The 23,642-nt window shown below is 38.2% G+C and overlaps 1 protein-coding gene across 1 annotated transcript in view; it reads left to right on the top strand.

Annotated features, from left to right (window-relative positions):
- SPATA16 (spermatogenesis associated 16) overlaps positions 1-23,642 on the top strand; it is a 252,946-nt gene that overhangs the window by 145,944 nt on the left and 83,360 nt on the right. Inside the window, exon 5 of the mRNA XM_081570959.1 lies at positions 17,520-17,604. Coding sequence (XP_081427085.1) covers positions 17,520-17,604 — 85 coding nt within the window. The remainder of the gene's footprint in view (positions 1-17,519; positions 17,605-23,642) is intronic.

The raw sequence follows: 23,642 nt of genomic DNA, 5'->3' as shown, positions 1-23,642 counted from the left end.
GATTACTTTGAAAACTCAACATTCGCAGTGCTAGAACCTAGACTTCTAAAGTCTTCCATGTATTCTACCCACCGAAGCTTAATAATACAAATACTACTTGTAAATGACACATACACCAGGGCTCAATAAAGAAACAGTTGTTTGCTTTCAACATGCATATCATTTTAGTTCCCAACTCTTTTGCTTTCCTTGTATTATTCACCATTCCTGGAATCTCTCTCTCTTTCTCTTTCATCCTTGTTTTCTTTCTATCTAAGGAAACATTGATAGAAATTTTACTCTATGTCACTGTAGATGTTTGTGTGTGTTGGATAATTTGCAAAGTAGTGAAAAATACACCTCAATGTTTATTTGCCAGCCTTTCTGATTCCAGTGTATAAATTAGAAGCTATGAAATGAGCATTTGGAAAGCATAATTTTGCATAAATCAAAGTTTCTACAGATTATATCTCCTAATAAATTCTATAAAGAAGTCATACAGAAAGTTATCTGAAGATAAATACATATAGCTCTAAGAAAATATACATCTAATAGGTACATGCATTTTTCCATAGAATCTTAAGTTAAGGAAAAAGTTAAATAAAATTTAGTGAGAATCTATTGCAGGCTACTATGTAATCAGCTATACCTGAAAGAAGTATGGAACAAGTTGAAAATGAGATTCTTTTCTTTGAAGGGCTTACAATTCTACTAGAGAAAAGGTAAACAATCCTCTGTACAGAGTATTAAACAGGTATATTTAACCATGGCAGGTGGCATGCAGTAATGCATTTATGCTCTAAAACATTTCACTTGAGAGAATGGGAGACCATATCATTTATCCTCTAAATTATGAAAATTTCAATAGTTAAAGGGGCCCTATTAATTACCCTAGGACAACAGGCATAGACTAGGACTGTCTTAGCAAAACCTAGGTGTACAGTCACCCTAAGCATGGAGTCAAGACAGTGGGCATCACAGTGCTGACCACTCTGTTGTGGTTTTCTCTTGAGCAAGCATACTGCTTCCAAGATGTTTATCCATCAAGGCAGCCTGAAGTGTAGAGGAAGATGGACAAGAGACCTAAAAGGGGTGGAGACCACTTTGTTTTCCTTCTCTATTCTCTTCCTTCTACTATTTCTCTTTTGAATAGCCTAGTTCTTATGTATCTGTGATTGCTAGTCATGCATGTTTTGGCCAAGATTTTTTGAACTTTTCCAGCTACTCAGACATAAACTGTGATGAACATCTTCGTGTATACTCCCTGCCTCATTCCACCCATCCTAACCACAGTGCCTTTCACAGATCAAGCACTCGATAGCTTTTGTTTGAATGAATGAGTGGACAAATGAGGCAATAGCTAGGCCTACAGACAGGAGAACAGTGCTTACAGATAACAACTATTTCTATCCTCCTGTACCTGCAGAGGAATATCCAAAGGAGCAAGCAAATATCCTAGTATATGTGCCATAGTTGGCTTCCCCAATGCACATTTTGATTTGAAGGAATAGATCTCGAAATATTTAATATAATTCAGTGGAAAATTGGTTTCACACATAGAATCCCATTTTTACTTCAACAACATGTCTGTACCTCCCTTCATTTAACAAAATCATTAGCAAGTATTTATTGATCACCTACTATGTGCCAGTTGCTGTTTTAGATGCTTAGAGATACAGCAAAGAGTAAACTTTCAAAAGTCTCTGTCCTTGTGGATATCTCAGTTCACTCATTTGATAATCACGTAGCAAGTCTCTGGTGAATTCATAATGATGAATGAGATGTGATCTCTGCCCTCCACAAAATTGTACTGTACCAGAGATACCTTTAAAGAATGCCAATAGCTAGTTCACAAGAGAGTTAAAGAGCTCTAAGAGAAGCAAAGTCTAATGACAGGCTGGAAGACAAGAATATTTGAATGCAATAAGGGTTAAAGCAGGCTGCATGAGGAGAGTGGCATTCTCACTATAGGCTCACATACTATACTACCTATATTAGTTATAAGGTTCTCTAAGTTTTTTAAGTACAGGAAAAAACTTTAATAATAATAGAAAATTAATACACTTTTGAAGCAGTCTCAATAAGCCTTTGTGGGTATAAACTCTTCAGTGAAGGAAGCAATGTCTATTTTATTTTATTTTCCTAAATGCCAGTGTTAGTGCCTGGGCAGAATAATAATCTGCAAATTGAGTGCATATCAGGCACTGCTTGATGTGCGTCACATATAATAAATTATGTAATCCTCCTGACAATCCTGTGAGGTTGGCAACCATTATTATATGCATGGTAATATGAGGAAACTGAGGCACAAAGAGGCTAAGTCACTTGTCCAGTCATATAGAGAACAGATGGCAGAGTTGAGATTCAAGCGAAGGCAGTCTAGCTCCTATGTCTTTGTTCTTAATCCCTGTACTGTGTTGCTTCTCTCTTAACCTGATGAAAATAATTTCGTCAAAGTTATTAATGAATGATAATGCCTTCATCTTCAGAAAAGACACAAATGTAGAATACCATTTAAAACTGCAACCTAGAGAAGTGACTAGTATGTCATTTGGGGCCCTTTAAGTCATTGAGGGAAACATTTTAGGGGTAGGAGATTTTTTCATGCCTCATAAATTATCTACTTATCCCTAGATGTACTGTCACCTTGAAAAAATTATCTGTTTAAATGAAGAAAGGTACTGAGAAAGACAGAAACTGAATGCTATAGTACAGACCTGAGGCCAGGGGAAAGTGGGCTTTCACTGTGGGGAGGGGGGGGTTGGTGACCAAAATACCCACAGAATATAGTGAAAAGAAAGAAGAGAGAGGCATGGACTATTTAAAGGGGTCTAGAAAAGTGCAGAAAGCATATCTGAACACATCATAATTTTGCTTAATATCTACCCTGAATACATATCATGCATGAAAATCAGCAAATGCTTATATGTTACTTGTACAGCCTTCTGTTATCCTTGGAAGAGTACATCAGTCTTCCACTAGTGAGCTGTTAACACTTGGAGAACAGATTCTTTACTGTATCTTGGTGAGATTATCACAGATAAGTTTTGTTGTTGGTGGTGATATTTTGTTTAGTTCTTCTACTTAGATTAAATGGAGAATGCTACACATAAAATTGTTTTAAAGGTCTGTTCTCCTTGGGTCACAAGTGTCCGACATAACAATTTTGACTATATTAACATAAAGATGTTCTGCAGGTATAAGCCATTTCTCTCCCAGCTCTACATTTGACTCATTCTCACTTTTCATACCAATCCTATCCTTTCAGTACAGGAAACAAGCTAGCCTGGGTTGGGATCATTCGATTCAACTTGCAACCTTCACCATCACCACACTCATCTTCTGGTTGACAACACTAATATAAATAACAATGGTATCACCTTAAAACGTGTAGGTTTCATTTCATAGATTTCAAATAATTTTATTATTTAGTAATAATATTATTACTTTTACAAACACACACACCCTTCCAGAATATAGATATTATTAAAATCTTCATTCTAGAAATGGACCATAGAATTTTAAGAAGAAGACTTGGCTTGAGTGATTTGCCAGAGGTCAAGCATGTTCTAAAACAGTAAGAGGCATGAGCCCATGGGCTGGTCCAGGCTTCACATAGGACCACACAAACAACATTTCCCCCTTTCCTTTTCTCTCTCACTATAGGTGCTTAGGTTATTACACCCCAAGGGTCCTTTTCCAAGACACACATACTCTTCCAGCAATGAGCAGTCTTCTTTTGGCCCATCTTTTCTGTTTCATTTTTGGGCCAAAAAATTATCCTGCTCAACACCAGTAAGAAAAAAAAATGTTCTTGATAATATAGTCTCAACTGCGAAATGTTAAGTAAAAGACAACCTAAAAGAATTGAAAGCCTTTTCCATCAACCTTAAAAGTGTCTTTGATTCTTCATAAGCATCTCTGAGCAGTTCCCAGCCCCTCTCCATTTTGTGGGAAGTGAAAGAGGGTGTCTGAGTTGTCAAAGTAACTGGCAAGCACTACTGCACGTAGAATGAGGTTCCCAGAGCTGCTAAACTTGCAATGCACAAGACAGTCCCACACAACATGAGCTGTAAGTGCCAAAAATTGACAAGAGTAACCACTGTTGAGAACCACTGAAAGTGAGACCTACTTCTACTCAGTTAAACATTCAGAAGTATTAATTATCTTTATTCTCTTAATTGGTTTCATTTTATTAGTAAAATATTACAAAACTGTAGAAGTACCTATTATTTCAGAAAACTGTAGTTTAGATGGCAACCTGTAAGCTACTTTCAAAACCTCACCACATTCATGTATACAATGGAATATTACTCAGCCATAAAAAGGAATGGAATTGGATCTTTTGTAGAGATGTGGATGGAACTAGAGGTTGTCATGCAGAGTCAAGTAAGTCAGAAAGAGAAAACAATTACTGCATGTTAACACATACATGGAGAATCTAGAAAAACGGTACAGATGAGCCTATTTGCAGGTTAGGAATAGAGATATAGATGTAGAGAATGGGCATGTGGACATTGGGTGGGGGGGAGAGGGATTAATGGGGAGATTGGGATCTACATATATACACTTCTATGTATAAAATAGCTAGCTAGGGGGAACTTGTGATATTGTGCAGGAAGCCCAGTATAGTGCTCTGTGATGAGCACTACGTAGTGAGCGCAGCATAGTGCTCACACCAGAGGGGAGAGATGAAGGCTGGGTGAGAGGGAGGTCCAAGACGGAAGGGATGTATGTATATGTATAGCTGATTCACTTCACTTTAGAGCAAAAACTAACACATCATAAAGCAACTATGGCCCAATTTTTAAAAACTGAAAAAAAATTTTTCACCACAGTGTGTGTATATTTTGGTTCTATTGGAAAATTGATTCCAAGCTCCAAAGAACCAGCTTACCATATTGGAGCTTGCCTATGGCAGCTAATCACTCTTTTCCTTACTCTCCCCTTCTCGCCCTGTAGGTCCCAGGCACTTGAGAAATGTGTAGCTGAGTTTATGAGGTGTGGTTCACAGTACAATACAATATGAAGATGGTTTATCAGGCTGTATAATCTCTGTATATCTGGGACTTCTTTTTTCCTACCCAAAGAGAGATTAAGAGATAGAATGGCAAGCTGTAAGACTATGCTTTTTCCTGACTCCTAGGGAGTTTTACCAGACAGTTCTGGCTACTTTTGCTGTAAGCTGTTCTGCTGTGAATGAATTTATTTTCTCCTCTGTATACTCTTCTTTCCAACTGCTTTACATTTTATATTAGCTCTAGAAACTGCTGGCGTGAACTATTGAGAACAAAATTAGACTCAGAATTGTCTGTTTTTGTACAGCCAGATTCTCCTGTAGATATTTTGTCCCTTTTCAGAAAGACCTAAGATGACATTCTTTGGGGTTTTTTTTTCCCCCTAATCTTTCCACAAGAAGCTGGATAAAACTTTATGATCCTGTTCTAGATTAGAGAAACAGATGTTCTGGATTTTTACACATACAGAAAGGGGAGGGTGCCCTCTGCTGGTGAATGTTCCAAGGACGGGGCTCAATTCTTGGTCATGGGAGAGGAGTGGTTGGGCAGCAGACCAGATCACAGGCGGGAATGTTCCCAGAGGAATACTTCAAAAGGAAATCTTCAACAATAAGTACTAACTAAGCAAGCTTCTCAGGTTTATCAGGCTCCATAAACACTCTTCAGAGAGTCAGGGCAGTACATTATTTAATAGTCAGTCTCTAATCTAGAGTTATACTGTTGGTTTCAGGCTAAACCTGTTACAGTGTTATTATTTATGATTTCCTTGAGACTCAGATATTAGTTCATTCATCTAGAAAAGGAAAGAATTCACTTTTAAGTTTTTCTTTTCTCAGAAGAGTAGTAGGAAACATCTTAATAATAGGAAACGTTTTCTCACAAGAGTAGAAGGTAATGTTTTTAAACATCCCTAGTGTCTGATACTGGGTCACCCCAGGACCTGGAATATGACCATATTTAAGGACTCAAATGCCTTCACACATGCCTTTGTCTTTTGACTTTGTCCTTAGGAATGGTGCCAATGTCTAATTTTCTATTAGCCTACAGCCACTGCCTAGTTTAAGCGCATCCATTATCTCTCAGGAGAATTCCAACAATGACCTCCCACTTGCAAGCTTCCCACCTTCAAATGCATCCTCTAAAGAGCTGCCAAAGGCAGCTTCCCTGGTGGTCCAGTGGTTAAGGCTCCACATTTCCACTGCAGGGGCACAGGTTTGGTTCAATCCCTGGTCGGGGAACTAAGATTCCACGTGCCTCACAGTGTGGTCAAAAATTTTTTTCCTTTTAATTTTAAAAACAGTTGCCAAGGTTCTCTCTGCAAACCACAGAACTTCCCATGTAATTTAGTACTTAAAACCTGTAGGATAAAACTCAAGCTCCTTCATGCCTTCTCCCTGCTTTCCTTACCTGCTCTAAACTTGGCAAGAAGGTCCCACTGGGGTTTTCCACTCTTCCTTCTACTTCCAAGCTCTGCATCTGTGCTCCAACTGTACCCTATATCCTGAATGCCCTTCTCAGTCTTATTCTTGCTTTGCTTGACTAATACCTGCTCAGCATTTTAGGTTGGACCAGGTTCTCATCTTCTGTAGGTCTCCTTCCCTGAATACACCAACCCTCTCAGCTTCATGTGTGTATATATCAACTATCCCACTTTACTTGTTGAGATATAATTATCTTCATGCATGTTTGCCTTCCCACTAGACCTTGATGATAGGCATTAGCTTATTCATCTCAGAATCTCCATCTTTGTGGAATGAATGAATTCAAAAAGTATGCACACTTGAGTCTGATAAAAGCATGTATTACAAATACATATGGCTCTAACAGGACCTCAGTTCCACATAAACCCATATCTAAAAAGCAAAGTAGAGACACCCCTGTATGTCTGGAGGCTGTCACTGTTTCTGCTAAACACAAGAGATCTTGACTGGGTAAGATCCCACATCACATTTCCTTCCAATAATCCTTCAGTTGTTCCCTAACTTCTACAGGAGAAATTCCAAACTCATCTGCTTGGAAACCAAGACTACCATAATCTGTCCTCGACATAATTTTCTTGCCGTTTCTTCTTTTACACAAACCTTCTGCCTCTCCTTAGATTCTGCATCAATACTTTCCACCTTCAATGCCCTTGTACGTAATATAAGGGCCAAAGGGGGGGAAAGCTCCCTTTTCTTCATCACCACTTAAAAATAATGATAGCCATTCTTCAGGTCTTAGCACTGAATCACTCCATTACAGCCAAAAGTAATCATTTCCCCCTTTAAAATTCTATAGCACTTATGCTCTGCACTTCTTAGTTAACATTATGTACTTAACATTTGCATAGTTCTTTAAAGCTATAAAACTGCCTCATATCTTGATTACTCTTTTCAAATATGGCTGTTATACCAATACTTAAATTGGCAGCTCACAGAGGTCAGCATCGTGTCCTTATACTTTTAATGTTGCCATGACTCTAAATCTTATTGTAATAAGCATTTACTGAAAATGTTGATAACCCTATTTGGGGGTTCTGCATAGAAAAATTAATCATCAAAAATAAAAGCAAGCTTATATATATAATCTGAAATGAGTTCTATTCATTTAGACCTCTTCAACTAGACATATATTTTTCTATAGGAGTAATAATACATTTCTTGATATGGTCAGGAAAGGAAAAGTTGACTGTGTCAGATTAACAAGCCAGAACCAAGGAGAAAGCATGTCTGCTGCTGAGACAAGCAGGGGATAGGGACAGGGAGGAGGACCACGCACCAATAGGTAATATAACTACCCTCACTGTTTCACCAACCACAGCAGTAGAGTCTTTAGAGAGTACCAGTGGTCAACAGTCTGGTGAGAAATTAGCACCAAGGAATTCCAACAAAAGTTAATAAAGTCTTGTAAAAGGCACAAAAGAAAAGAATGGTTTTACATATTAATAAATAGTACTATTAATAAAGAGTCCAGAACCACAGTGAAGAGGCCAAATTTTGATGTCAAATGCATTTTGTTCGGTTCTGATCTTTTCACCACTTTTGGAAAGCTAATATCCTCAATTTGAGGAACCTCAGTTTCCTCCTTTCATAGCTTGAGTGTAAGAATTAAATGAGATGGAAAAGTAATTACTGTATACTGTGTTGGCCAAAAAGTTCAGTTGGGTTTTTTATAAGATGGTACAGAAAAACCCTAATGAAATTTTTGGCCAACCAATACATGGCAGGCATTCAAGAAATATTAGTTGCTGTTATAAATAACAATACTATTATTGTTGTAGTGTGTGGTGGTTATCAATTGAGAATCTAGAGACAGGCAATATTTGAAATTCCTGGCTAGCAGGCAGTGAGCTTCAAGAAAAACTCTCATCCATTACTGGACAATCGTGCAAGAGCAAGTATGGCTAGAACTCCAGAATAACCACACCTGGAATCAAGTTAGGAACATATTGAACTAGGTTTGGTCTGCAAAAGATAGAAGCTTAGTCTCAGGGGCAACTTTCAGCTATTAGAATTAGGCAATTAGGCACAGTGGCAGGCTTATTACAAAGATCCAAAGACTAAAATTAACTTATTCAGGGTCCATCAACTACTGAAATGCATGAACCTGCAGCACTGTAGGGGCTGAGCCTCTGGATGAACTAGGGGTAGTGGAGTGGGAAAGAGGATGACCAAGGCAATGTGCAAACAAAAGCAGACATAAGTTACTGAGCACCATACTCATCAGGTTTTCCAGAGAAACAGAACCAGTAGGAAATAAATATACATGGAACTGGCTTATGTGATTATAAGGGGGCGAGGAGTCCTGTGATCTGTAGCTAGCAAGTTGAAGACTCGGGAGCCACGAGGGCTGCAGTTGCAGTAGAGCTTAAAGACTTCAGAACCCAGAGAGCCAATGGTGTAAGTTCCAATCCAAGTGTGAATCCAAAGGTAGGAGAAGACCTGTCTCAACTCAAAGACAATTAAAGTGAATTCTCCCTTACTCAACCTTTTTTTTCTACTCAGGCCTTCAACAGGTTGGATGAACCACACATGCTTTGGAGAGGGCAATCTGCTGTACACAGTCTATGGATTTAATATTAATCTCATCCCAAAACACCCTTACAGACACACCTAGAAGAATATTTCAAGAAATATCTGGGTACACCATAGCTCAGTCAAGTTGACACTTAAAATTATCCCCTACAAGCACCTACTACTTATCAGATGTTGAAAGAGGCTCAAGAACAGTGCTTCCTGAGGCTTAGTCTAGAGCTGCTTCCAGAGTTGATGGGGATGTTCTGTGTCATTCAATGTAGTAGCCACTAGCTATTTGTGGCTATTGAGCACTTGAAATGTACCTCATGTACCTGAGAAACTAAACTTTAAATTGTAATTTTAATTCATTTAAATATTAAATATAAATAGCTACATATGTCTAAGTGGCTACCATATCAGATAATACAGGTCTAGGAAAAGAAGGTAATACACAAGTAAATCAATCAACCAGTAATCACACAGTGTGAGACTTACACAGGAAAAGGATAAGATTCTGGTTGAGGTAGGGCAGAACTTATTTAGTTAAAATGGTCAGAGTAGGCCTCACTGAAGAGGTTATCAATGTTTAAGCTAAAGCCCAAAGGCCTAAATCTTGAGAAGGAGCAGCCAGATGAATAATTGAAGGAATAGATTCCAGGCAGGAGGAACCACATGCACAAATGCCCCAAGGTAGGAAACTTCCTATTTGCTTTGAGCAACTGAATAAGCCACATTTGATGGAAAAAGTGTTGAGGAGGAAAGAAGGGACAGCCTATTACAATAGTGGCCGGCTACCATAGGAGTTTGGGTTTTATTGAGATAATTTACAGTTACATTTTTAAACATCATTGTGGCTAACTGCCATGTTGAAAATATATGAGCCTACAAAAAGACGCTTCGTGTGTGTGTGGGTGTATGTGCTTGAGTGAATGTGCCAGTTTGGCCCTCCTCTCAATCAGAATATAATCTCTTTAGTATTAGCATGTATTTGTATTCAGAAGGAATATGCATCCATATTAATTTATGTAAAATTAATGATGTGTATATACATATGCTCTTGAGCTTTCTTAAGTATAGGAAGAAGGAAACAACCTATTAAATACGATGAAAATAAAGAATTCTGCAGTTAAAATTATCTGATAGATACACGTCTAAGAAGTACTTAAACCAGTTACAAAAATGAAATAGCTGCATACAGACTCTGAAAGATTATCTATAAACTCTTGAGAGAGGTCATTTTCTGGTTGCAGAAGAAAGGAAAGGAGGAGGAACTTTAAAAAGTTAAAAAGACAACCATGAAACTGACTAATGTCAAGCAAAGGGAACCCACAGAGAAAGATTAAAGAAATTGGAGTTAATTAACTTAGGGAAGAGAAGATTAATAAACTATTGTGAGGATACATATACAGAGGATAAAGTCTAGTTGGGGTTGCAGCACCACTGGATAGAAAACTGAAGCCCGCAGAATAAAACTGCAGAAGATGCTATTTATGACTGTGAAACTGGAATCAGTGAGGAAAGCAGAGCAATGTCCTTCCATGGAAGTCTTTAATATAGAATAGATTCTCATCAGTCTCATTTGAAAGGTTTAAGTGTGATCCTGCCCAAAGGCAAGATGCTGAGCGGAATGACTTTTCAAGGTCCCAGTCAGTCAGCCCAACAAGACCACAAGCGGATGGTGTGATGCGATTTTCTTTTGTTTACCCATATCTTATTGTTTTACACCACCATGTGGCCACACTGAGTAGAAATGCTATAAATGTTGAATCTGAACATAGGCCTGGAGAAATGTCAATAATAGATTCTCATACTTTTAGAATTGCACAGTCTGTTTAGAGATATTCAATGTGTAAAGTCACTTGGCATGAATATCTTTATTCATAATGATTCTTTTTCAATATTAATTTGGAAAACAACACTGATATCTGTCTTATAAATAACAACATGTCAAATTCTTTTATTGTGTATTTGCCATTTGATAGAAATAGGATTTGATTCACAATAAGCTGAGTTCATGACATAAAAATCTTGTATTTTAGATCCTATTTATTTGAAAGCCAGATCTTGACCCTTTTATATTTAACAGGTATATAAAGTAAACATGACTTCAGAAAGAATATTTTTTACTGAATTCAAATACAGTATCAAAAAAACAGTTGATTTACCTGCAGAAAAAAACAGTAATTATCAACATATTTTTCAAGACATCATGTTAAAAATAAATTTAAATGCAACACATTAAGCCACTGTGCTTCTTGATACCTTTTTTTTTAATTTATGTGATAAATACATCAGCATCCATTAGCATTTGTTAAGCTCTCATATGAGCTAAATGTTGCATTGGATTCTATTTAGTACATTGGAGAAATTGACAAAGCCCAGTCTGTCCCTTCATTCCCATGTCACCTCTACTAAAAAAGCTTTCTGTTAAATATGGACGGTGAGGTAGACTGTTTGTGTTACAATCCTAGTAAACTATGTGTCATAGTTTATAAGGGGTTTAAGTTTTTCAGTTGAAGTAAATAAATAATGTTTTGTCATTTAATCAACAAATATTTATTGTATGAGGACCACACTATATAGTACCACATTAACAATGCCAGGCACTCCTTGGGCACTGCAGAGAGAACAGTGTATCAAACAGGCAACAATCCCGGCCCTCAGGGAGCTTCCATTCCAGTGATGACCCACACAGTAAATATTGGGGCTTTGGGGGCCATAAAGTCTCTGTTATAATTATTCAACTCTGCCACTATAGCACAAAAGCAGTCATAGACAAAACATAGACAGTGCACAAATAGATGAGCATTGCTATGTTGCATTAAAACTTAATTAACAAGCCCAAGTGGCAGACCAGATTTGACCCACAGGCCTTGGCTGGCTGACCCCATAGTAGAAGAAGACAGTAATAAATACTACCAAAGTGAAAAATAATAAACACTATGTGAAATGGTGATAAGTACTGTGGAAAAAGTAAAAACAAGCAAGAGTATGAATAGGATTAGAGTGTATCAGGGTCATCCTTTACTGAGAAAATAACACCTGATAAAGACCTGAAGAAGGTGAGCAGAAGAGTCAGGGGTGTCTAGGGAAAGAATATTCTAGGACAGAGACTGTCAGGTGCAAAATCCCAGAGGCAACAGTGTACCTGTTCTTTTTGAGGAAAGCAGGTGGACAGTTTGGAGCAAGTAGGAAATGAGATCAGAGAAGTAATATGTGACCAGATGGCATGAGGCTCAAATTCCATTTTAAAGACGGGTTTTCACTCTGAGTGAGAATAGGAAGCCTTTTCAGTTTTAAGCACAGCAGTGACCTGCTCTGGTGCACTAATTTTAATGGGATCATTCTGGCTGCTGTATTGAGAATAGACGGAGGGAGAAGCAGGGAGTCCAGTGTGGAGTCTGTTGGCAATAATCCTGGTGAGACATGATGGACCAGATGGTAATGCTGGAGGTGGTGAGAAGAGACAGGATCTGAAATAGGTTTAAGATAACCTGACCAGAATTTTATCGTGAATTGGATGGAATGTGAGACAAAGAGGGAAATCAGTGATGATACCAAGATTTTTGCCTAAGAAATTAGATAGATGGAGAAGATTGCTAGAGATAGAGGAAGAAAGGAAGATCAAGGTCTCAGGTATGGAGATAAGTTCAGGTATCCAAGTGGAGATGTTGAGATCGCAGCTTTAATAAGAGTCTGGAGACCCAAGAAGAGGATTAAACTCGGGGTATAAATGAATGCGCTGGCAACCCATGGATAGTGTTTAAAACCATGAAAATGGTGAGATCACTAAGGGATTGAGTACAGAAAGAAAGAGAATGGGTACAAGCATTGTGCCCTGGGAACTCCAAGGTTAGGAGTCCAAGAAAATGAGGAGACACCAGCAAAGGAGACTGAAAAGAGCAACCAGGAAGACAGGAAGGAAGTCATAAAGAGCAGAGCTGTGCAAGCCCAGTGGGAAGAGGATACTGGAGGGAAGAACAGTTGCATCAGTTATGCTGGAGAGTGTATGCAAACTAAAGACTGAGAATTGAGCCACTGCATTTAAGAGTGTGGAGACCATTAGCAGCATCAATAAGAGCGGTTTCAGTGAAGTGGGAGGAATAAAAGCCTTGCTGAAGTGAGTTGCAGAGGGAAGTTTTTGTTCTTTCATTCATTTGGTTGTTTTGTTTTTTTTTTTTAAGAGAAAGAATTAAGGTGATAACTGGAAGGGAAGTGAATCAAGAGAGGCTTTGGGGGTGTCTTGTTTTGTTTTAAGGCAGTAGGAAGAACAGCACTTTTGTGTGTTAGTAGAAAAGCTCCGAGAAAAGGAGAAATTTAAAGAAAGAGCAGGAAGGTAAGAGAGAAAGAGCAAGAAAATTGCTGGAGCAGTTTCCATGGGTAGGCAAGACAGGATAAGATCTGGAGCAGAATTGTGGGTGGGCCAGATTCACATTCTGCATGTAAAGTGCTTCTCATGGTTCTCAGTTCAGTTCAGTTCAGTCGCTCAGTCGTGTCCGACTCTTTGGGACCCCATGAATCGCAGCTCGCCAGGCCTCCCTGTCCATCACCAATTCCCGGAGTTTACCCAAACCAATGTCCATTGGGTCGGTGATGCCATCCAACCATCTCATCCTCTGTCGTCCCCTTCTCCTCCCGCCCCCAATCCTTCCCAGCATTTGGGTCTTTTCCAATGAGTCAACTCTTCGCATGAGGTGACCAAAGTATGGAGTTTCAGCTTCAGCATCAGTCCCTCCAATGAACCCCCAGGACTGATTGCCTTTAGGATGGACTGGTTGGATCTCCTTGCAGTCCAAGGAACTCTCAAGAGTCTTCTTCAACACCACAGTTCAAAAGCATCAATTCTTCGGCACTCAGCTTTCTTTATAGTCCAACTCTCACATCCATACATGACCACTGGAAAAACCATAGCCTTGACTAGATGGACCTTTGTTGGCAAAGTAATGTCTCTGCTTTTTAATATGCTGTCTAGGTTGGTCATAACTTTCCTTCCAAGGAGTAAGCATCTCATGGTGCTCAGCACTTAGTAAATCTTAAAACAGGCATATTAAACTACCAACTGTCAATTAAAAGGGTTTGGCTAAAGTGATCTAAAGTTCCAGTGTAGCTACAACATTCAGTAGATGAATGAAAGTAAGTTGAATAGAATAAAATGATGAAAGGAAGACATTTAGAAGTAACACTGAGTCACACTGACTAGCATCTAGGATATTAGTCTAAAGGTAAACAAAAGTCTAGAAGATTCCTGAAGGAATGAAGGAAGAGTGATGGGTTAGTGTTTCCTTCTGACTCATGAGGTGAGTCAAGTACCAGGATCCTGCCAGGTACTTGACTCCTTGTAGATAATTAATCAATTATCTTTGCCCTTTATAAGTTCAGCATGATGGAAAACCACTATCTTTTGTCTCACAAGCAATGCATGGCATAATGTTATTTCCGTGCCCTTTTCATGTTCTTCCACTGATTTTTACACTCTTTCATAAAGGCTAAGCTGTAGGGCAGCCATGATAGGTCAACAGACAAAGGAAGGTGGGGGGTAAAAGCATAACTGCCGTTTCCACTGAGAAGAAAATGGGGTTGAAGCAACTGCAACCCCATTGTGTTCCTAATATGAACACAGCTCTGTGCCAAGTACTGGAAGAAACACACTATCCTTATGAAAAATATCCCAGCAAACATGTAACTCTATGAAACTATAGTTTGTTATTTAACACTGTTATCTTTTTATGATTATAATAATTGTGCTTCACTGAGGGCAGGCAGCAAATTTCCATGAATCTTAATTCTTCACGTATTTCAATATAGATTTGGAGATGTGTTCCCTTGGAAAAAGGACTTGAGCCCCAGGTGTCATAAAATCATACTTAAGAACGTAGTAAAATTCGACCACACATTGTAATAGAAAAGCAACTTTTGGAAAACATTAAAAAAAACAATAAAACTCCTAACTTTGCAATGATGAACTCAAAACCAACTCACCAGAAGCTTTACAAATGCAGGAAAGCTGAGAGGCCCACTGTAGTAACCTACCTCCTCTTCTCTCACAATTGTTCCAATCCAAGGACAGCAATGACTAACATGATAGAAACAATCAATTTAGATTTTACTTAACTCGAGCTACTGTGTCTATAATCCAGGGTTACGTTTTACAGTTCTTGCATGTCTCAAAACTGTGACGTTTCTTTCCTGAACTCTGCTCAATATTTTTAGTACAATATGTATGTTGTCCCTGAAATATTCAAGGGGACCTGTGACTAGAATGTGTAGAAGCTGGTGTCTGACTACTGATTGACACTTATATCTAGCTTGCCACCTGTTGCTCAGCTTAATACTCTGTTTATCTTAGAGTTAGGTAAACTAGGATAAATCTGGCCCAGGATATGTGTTTTATAAATAAAATCTTACTGGAAAACAGGAAGTTGTCCTTATTTGTTTATTTATTGTTTACAGCTGCTTGTAAAAGGCAAATTCGAATAGTCAGGGCCAACAAAGCTTAAAATATTTACTATTTGGCCTTTTACAGAACAGGCTTCCCTGGGTGGCCCTAGTGGTAAAGAACCTGCCTGCCAGTATAGGAGACATAAGAGACATGGGTTTGATCTCTGGGTCAGGAAGATCCTCTAAAGGAGGGCATGGCAACCCACTCCAGTATTCTTGCCTAGAGAATCCCATGGACAGAGGAGCCTGGTGGGCTACAGTCCATGGAGTCACAAAGAGTTGGACATGACTGAAGCGACTTGGCAGGCACTCACGCCTTTACAGAAAGAGGTTTCCCATACCTTATTTAACCAATGGCCAGTGTCCTCATTCAGCAGTGTTTGTCTGAGCCATATTTACATATCAACATGTTGACAAAAGGAGGAATCAGAGTGCAGATCAAGCCTTCACCTCAGAGGACCCAACTTCTACAAATCTAGAGTGTGCTGCCCTCGGCAGTAAGATTTTACATTTTCCTTGATATCTTAAATTCAGAATTTATAAAATGGATTTCCGTTAGGTGACAAGCACCTACATGTCAAGTAGATTTCCTTTTTTGGTTATTACAGGAAGAAAATTTTACAAGTGTTTCTGTGTTAAGTCGCTTCAGTCATGTCCAACTCTTTTCAACTCTGTGGACTGTAGCCCACCAGGTTCCTCTGTCCATGGGATTCTCCAGGCCAGAATACTGGAGTGGGTTGCCATGCCCTCTTCCAGGGACAAGCGTTTCTATCAAAATGCAAATATCTGAAATTTACTTTGCCCCTCTCTAGTTTAATTTTTATAACTTGTTTTCTACCCCCTATCAGTTTGTGTGATATGAAAATGTCCTAGCTCATTTCATCTTATCATTAAACCAGGGCTTTGAAAAATACAAAAAGGTTTCTAAAAGATTATTATTCTTAAATTATTGCCATTTATTTTGAAATGTCAGTGGATAGATTCATTTCAATACCACATGTGTGAAAAGAGAAATATTGAGCTGAATAATCCTTCAAATGGTAGTACTTCTTCCCATTGTTAATCTTTAGAGTTCTAATTTTTTTCTGTCCTGAGTGAAAATCTAAACATTCTAATTCTTCAACAGAGTACCATAGTAAGTTTATAGCTGCTCTGTCTTAGACAATATATATATTTAGGGAAGGAAAATTTCTAATTCAATTTACAATTATGTCAAGAAACAAAATGTATCTGCAGGCAAAGATAAGAAAAACATTCAGGATACAAGTGATAGGTCTGCTTAAGTAAACAGACTTTTGGTACTAGTGATTAGGCACACAGGATTATTATATGTTTAATTGGCCAATGTGACAATTTGGAATTACTTCCAGTCACGTTTAATTGGATTTGGAATCTCTGGAGGAAAGAAATAGAGAAGGCTAGCAGAGGAAAAGTCATAAAAGTAAACTGTTTTTCCAAAGAGTGCTAAGCAATGAATTAATATCCACTGCACAATAGTTTTTAATATCCCTTCAGCTTAATAAGACTAATGTGGTGGTTATACACACTAGATTCCAAAACTACTTCAATGAAACACCAAGGCCAGGAAAGGGAAGTGTTTGTTGAGTTGGAAATTTTTTATTTTCAATTTTACGATGACTAGTTAAGCCCGAGGTGAATAATCTCTAATTTAGGTAAAGTCTGAGACATGCCTAAATACCAGTATAACAGTTAGCTATATATGTTATGCTAGATTTGAAGGTATTCTAGAGCCCATAAAATAAATGTTACTCTATAAGTGCTTTGAAGTTTATTAAGAGGTAACCAAAACAAAGCATTCTCTCATTGTCTTTAAATATTCTTACACTATATAAACAGAAAAACCATGCAGAAGACAAATGGCATGTTGCTTCTCTTCTAGATTTAATTTCAGTACCCCCCCAAAAAAAAGACCTTCTTCCTACATTCTAAAATGTGCTTTATGCTTTGCTTAATATTAGCCTAGTCAAATTTAAACAAGATCTTCTTTGGTATTTATATATACTGCCTGCTATAGTTTTCCTTCTGTCCTACCTATAAATTTTTTTTTTTAATCTATCCTTGTTCTTAGGAGTGCCATGATGGCTGACTACATGTTCTGGCTCTGTGGAGGAAGTGAACATGGTATAAGCAAGCTCATCAAACTGTATTGGCAGGTAAAAATTGATGTCCCAACCAGGGAGGAGGAGCCCATTTCATTTTTAGAACCAAAATGAAGGTCTGGTGCTTAAAAGACTGCTGGAAAAGGTAGCTCTGGGCATATCAGTCAGAAGGACACTACTCAGTAGTAATGTATTTATAATGAAGTACATTTTCTGAGACTAATTTTAAGGGCAAAATTCAAGGTTGTTAACCCTTGGCCCATACTTCAGTTTTACAACCCAATATAAATTTTAGACATCCCAGGAACTATGTTCCCAGGCATGCTGCTATAATGACATGATCCTTTAAAATATGAACATTGTGTTTTCATAGATTCGCTTTGATCTGTGAACTGTAAAAGCAAATTCTAGACATAATACCAATTCCATAATTAATAAAAATACAAAGATCCATTGTATTTGTGGGGTAATGTAGTATCTGAAACACTTAATCCACTATAAACTGCAGATCTTTCTTATTTATTATTCAAAACGGCAACAAGAAGTCATACCAAAGGTCAACTAGATGTCGAGAAAGGAGTCACAATTTCTCAGAATTTTAAGAAGAATTTGTTGTTGTTGTTCAGTTGCTAAGTTGTGTCTGACTCTTTGTGACCCCATGGACTGCAACACACCAGGCTTCCCTGTCCTTTACTATCTCCCAGAATTGCTCACAATCCTGTCTATTGAGTCAGTGATGCCATCCAACCATCTCTAATTCAGTCTCCTTCACAACATACAAATTTGTTCTTATCCTATCCTCTCCCCACAACCTGTCAATGACTTTCTCCTGAAATACATTCAAGGTGAGGAACTCATTCCCAAAAAAATAATATCTAACTCCCTAATTACTGAACTACTTTCCTCATTAAAATGGATTTCTACTCCCTTAAAACTATCATCAAGTGGTTCCCAATGAGGCCACATGGACCAAATGGAAACCCACTTCCAAATGAAATGTTATCAAATTTTTAAAAATCCAGTACAGAAGCCTATTCCAAATCTCCTCTCCAAACTGTGTGTGGCCTTTTTTTCCTTTGTATTTCAAGATGGTTTAACGTAATTGAATATGAACCTTATCAACCAACTAGAATAAGATCTGCTAAGACCTGATATGTAAGATAGAAATAATTGTCAACAGTCTCCTGATGCTTCCTGATATTTTTCCCACATTTTCAGTATTGTATCTTGGTGCCTGGTTTTCTGTTTCTATATCACCTACTATCCTTGTTGAACAAAAAAGTACTAGGTCTATCATATAAAATTCTTAGTAATTTATATGGTTCCATCTGAATATTTGGAGCTCAATTCACCTGCTATAAAAAGTAAAGATTGAAATTAGCCCTAATATACTTGAAACCTGTAAACTGACCTTCAATGTATGTAAAATTTAAGACTTTATTTATGTAAATGCAAGACTTTCCTAAGGAAATCTAGACCATGCAAAACAGTAGTTACTTGTATCAGTTCAGTTCAGCTCAGTCGCTCAGTTGTGTCCGACTCTCTGCGACCTCATGAATTGCAACACGCCAGGCCTTCCTGTCCATCACCAACTCCCGGAGTCTACCCAAACCCATGTTCATCGAGTCAGTGATGCCATCCAACCATCTCATCCTCTGTCGTCCCCTTCTCCTCCCACCCCCAATCCTACCCAGCATTAGGGTCTTTTCCAATGAGTCAACTCTTCGCATGAGGTGGCCAAAGTATTGGAGTTTCAGCTTCAACATCAGACCTTCCAATGAACACCCAGGATTGATCTCTTTTAGGATGGATTGATTGGATCTCCTTGCAGTCCAAGGGATCCTCAAGAGTCTTCTCCAACACCACAGTTCAAAAGCATCAATTCTTCGGCGCTCAGCTTTCTTCACCGTCCAACTCTCACATCCATACATGACCACTGGAAAAACCATAGCCTTGACTAGACAGACTTTTGTTGGCAAAGTAATGTCTCTGCTTTTAAATATGCTATCTAGGTTGGCCATAACCTTCCTTCCAAGGAGTAAGCGTCTTTTAATTTCATGGCTGCAGTCACCATCAGCAGTGATTCTGGAGCCCAAAAAAATAAAGTCTGACACTGTTTCCACTGTTTCCCCATCTATTTCCCATGGAGTGATGGGACCAGATGCCATGATCTTAGTTTTCTGAACGTTGAGCTTTAAGCCAACTTTTTCACTCTCCTCCTTCACCTTCATCAAGAGGCTCTTTAGTTCTTCTTCACTTTCTGCCATAAGGGTGATGTCATCCACATATCTGAAGTTATTGATATTTCTCCCGGCAATCTTGATTCCAGCTTGTGTTTCTTCCAGCCCAGCGTTTCTCATGATGTACTCTGCATATAAGTTAAATAAGCAGGGTGACAATATACAGCCTTGACGTACTCCTTTTCCTATTTGGAACCAGTCTGTTGTTCCATGTCCAGTTCTAACTGTTGCTTCCTCACCTGCATACAGGTTTCTCAAGAGACAGGTCAGATGGTCTGGTATTCCCATCTCTTTCAGAATTTTCCACAGTTTCTTGTGATCCACACAGTCAAAGGCTTTGGCATAGTCAATAAAGCAGAAATAGATGTTTTTTTGGAACTCTCTTGCTTTTTCGATGATCCAGCGGATATTGGCAATTTGATCTCTGGTTCTTCTGCCTTTTCTAAAACCAGCTTGAACATCTGGAAGTTCACAGTTCACATATTGCTGAAGCCTGGCTTGGAGAATTTTGAGCATTACTTTACTAGCGTGTGAAATGAGTGCAATTGTGCGGTAGTTTGAGCGTTCTTTGGCATTGCCTTTCGTTGGGATTGGAACGAAAACTGACCTTTTCCAGTCCTGTGGCCACTGCTGAGTTTTCCAAATTTGCTGGCATAATGAATGCAGCACTTTCACAGCATCACCTTTGAGGATTTGAAATAGCTCAACTGGAATTCCATCACCTCCACTAGCTTTGTTCGTAGTGATGCTTTCTAAGGCCCACTTGACTTCACATTCTAGGATGTCTGGCTCTAGGTGAGTGATCACACCATCGTGATTATCTGAGTCGTGAAGATCTTTTTTGTACAGTTCTTCTGTGTATTCTTGCCACCTCTTCTTAATATCTTCTGCTTCTGTTAGGTCCATACCATTTCTGTCCTTTATCGAGCCTATCTTTGCATGAAATATTCCTTTGGTATCTCTAGTTTTCTTGAAGAGATCTCTAGTCTTTCCCAATCTGTTGTTTTCCTCTATTTCTTTGCACTGATAATTGAGGAAGGATTTCTTATCTCTCCTTGCTATTCTTTGGAACTCTGCATTGAGATGGGAATATCTTTCCTTTTCTCCTTTGCTTTTCGCTTCTCTTCTCTTCCCAGCTATCTGTAAGGCCTCCTCAGACAGCCATTTTGCTTTTTTGCATTTCTTTTCCATGGGGATTTTCTTGATCCCTGTCTCCTGTACAATGTCACGAACCTCTGTCCATAGTTCATCAGGCACTCTGTCTATCAGGTCTAGTCCCTTAAATCTATTTCTCACTTCCACTGTATACTCATAAGGGATTTGATCTAGGTCATACCTGAATGGTCTAGGAGCAGACTGTGGCTCAGATCATGAACTGCTTATTGCCAAATTCAGACTTAAATTGAAGAAAGTAGGGAAAACCGCTAGACCATTCAGGTATGACCTAGATCAAATCCCTTATGAGTTACTTGTATGTATGTAAGCAAATAGTTGTAAAGAATTGCCAGATGTGGAAAATAAGCAAATAATATCTACTACATAGCTATATTAAAAGAAAGTGAAAGTGTTAATCGCTCAGCCATGTCTGACTCTTTGAGACCCCATGGACTGTAGCCCGCCAGGATCTCTGTCCATGGTATTCTTCAGGCAAGAATACTGGAGTAGGTAGCCATTCCCTTCTCCAGTGGATCTTCCTGATCCAGGGATCAAACCCAGTTTTCTTGCACTGCAGGTAGATTCTTTACCATCTGAGCCACTAGGGAAACCTATAGTAAAAGAAAAAGGTTATTTTAAAAGCATTTCAGAGGTTTTTGAAGAAAGCTGGGAAAGCAGTTGAATCTTGAGGGTTAGGTGATATTCAGCAGACCTGACATTTACTAGGTTCCAAATGAATGCTTGATTAATTTATTCATTCATTAAAAAAACACATATTGAGCATCCAATATTTTTTCTACACTGAACAAGGGAAAAATAGATCCAATGTTGGTATAGCCTAAAATAAATTAAGAGCTTGAAATTTTTATAAATGAATTTTGTCTGTCTTCTTCAGCTTTCAAATAGTATTAATATCCCTATTTTACTTAAGGCAAATTAAAAAAAAAATCTCCTCTTACCAAAAAGTACCTGCTATACAAAAAAGGAATAAAACAAATGCTATTATTTTACTATTTTGCATTAATAAAAGATAATAAAAAACATATCTGTCTTTGTATTCTTTTTCTCCTTTAATTTGAAGCAACTTGATATACTGAAAAAGGGGCCCTCATCTGGAAGTCAGATATGACTCAGTTCAAGCTCTAACACCAACATCTAACCTATAGCAGGCTAGTTTCCAGAGGGGCTTCAGCTAGAAAATAAGAGGTGATTGTTGGATGGCATCACCGACTCAATGGACATGAGTTTGAGCAAGCTCTAGGAGTTGGTGATGGACAGGGAAGCCTGGCGTGCTGCAGTCCATGGGGCCACAAAGAGTTGGACATGACTGAGCAACTGAACTAAGAACAAGGGATTTGAGGTTTATTCTTAAAGCCCATCTTAGCTCTAAAATCTCATATTTTCAGGGACATTCAAATATGATGTCACATAACCTACTGATGATATAACAAATGAGTGGTTAATATCCAAAATACATAAGCGGCTCATACGACTTAACATCAAAAAAGAAAACAATCTGATTTAAAAATGGGCAGAAGGCTTGAAAAGACATTTTTCCAAAGAGGACATGCAGATGGCAAACAGGTACCTGAAAAGACACTCAACATTGCTAACTATCAGGGAAATCAAAACCACAATGAGCTATCACCTCACACCTGTTAGAATGGCTATCATCAAAAAGACCACAAATAAAAAATGTTGGTGAGGATGTGGAGGAAAGAGAAACCTCCCACACTGTTAGTGGGGATGTAAATTGGTATAGCCCCTGTGGAAAACAGTATGGAGTTTTCTCAGAAAACTAAACATAGAACTACCATATGATCCAGCAATTCTATTTCTGAATTTATATCCAAAAACAAAAATGCTAATTCAAAAAGATACATGCACACCAATGTTCACAAAGGCATGATTTACAGTTGTCAAGATACGGAAGCAACCTAAGTGTCCATCAATAGATGAGTGGATAAAGAAGATGTAGTGTGTGTACATGCACTCATATACAATGAAATACTACTCAGCACAAAGAAGAATGAAATTTTGTCATTTGCAACAAAAATGAACGGACTTGGAGGATATTATGCTAAGTGTAATAAGTCAGGCAGAGAAGGACAAATACTATATGATGTCCCTTATATGTGGAATCTTAAAAATACAACAAACTAGTGAAGATAACAAAAAAGAAGCAGACTCACAGATATAGAGAACAAATCAGCAGTTACCAGTGAAGATAGGGAAAAGGGGAGGAGAAATATAGGGCAAGGAGATTAAAATATGCAACCTACTATGTATAAAATAAGATACAATGATATACAATACAGGAATGCAGTAAATATTTTATGATAACTATAAATGGAGTACAACCTTTAAAATTTTTGAATCATTATATTGTACACTTGTAATTTATAAAATATTGTACAACTATATATCAATAAAAAACACACATAAGTTACAAAGTTTAAGGAAAAAAATAACATGACTAGAAAACATCCTGCAGATAAGTTCCATAAACAAAACCCCTCTAACCTGCTCCAACATGAGCACTCCACACCAGTGTCTCCATAGTTACATAATTCCTTCTGCTCACCAGTCTCTTCCTGATCTTCATTCAAATGCATATATCTTTCCCCAAACCTTGGTCTGTTCTAAATCAAAAGAGGCTTGTAGAACACTGCCAGAGAGTATGCAGTCCATGTTAAC

This window comes from Giraffa tippelskirchi, chromosome 2 (assembly GCF_054371585.1).
Source record: "Giraffa tippelskirchi isolate mGirTip1 chromosome 2, T2T-mGirTip1v1.2.pri, whole genome shotgun sequence".
Classification (NCBI taxonomy): domain Eukaryota; kingdom Metazoa; phylum Chordata; class Mammalia; order Artiodactyla; family Giraffidae; genus Giraffa; species Giraffa tippelskirchi.
Note: the sequence above shows the minus strand (reverse complement) of the source record. Positions and strands in the feature narration are given on the sequence as shown.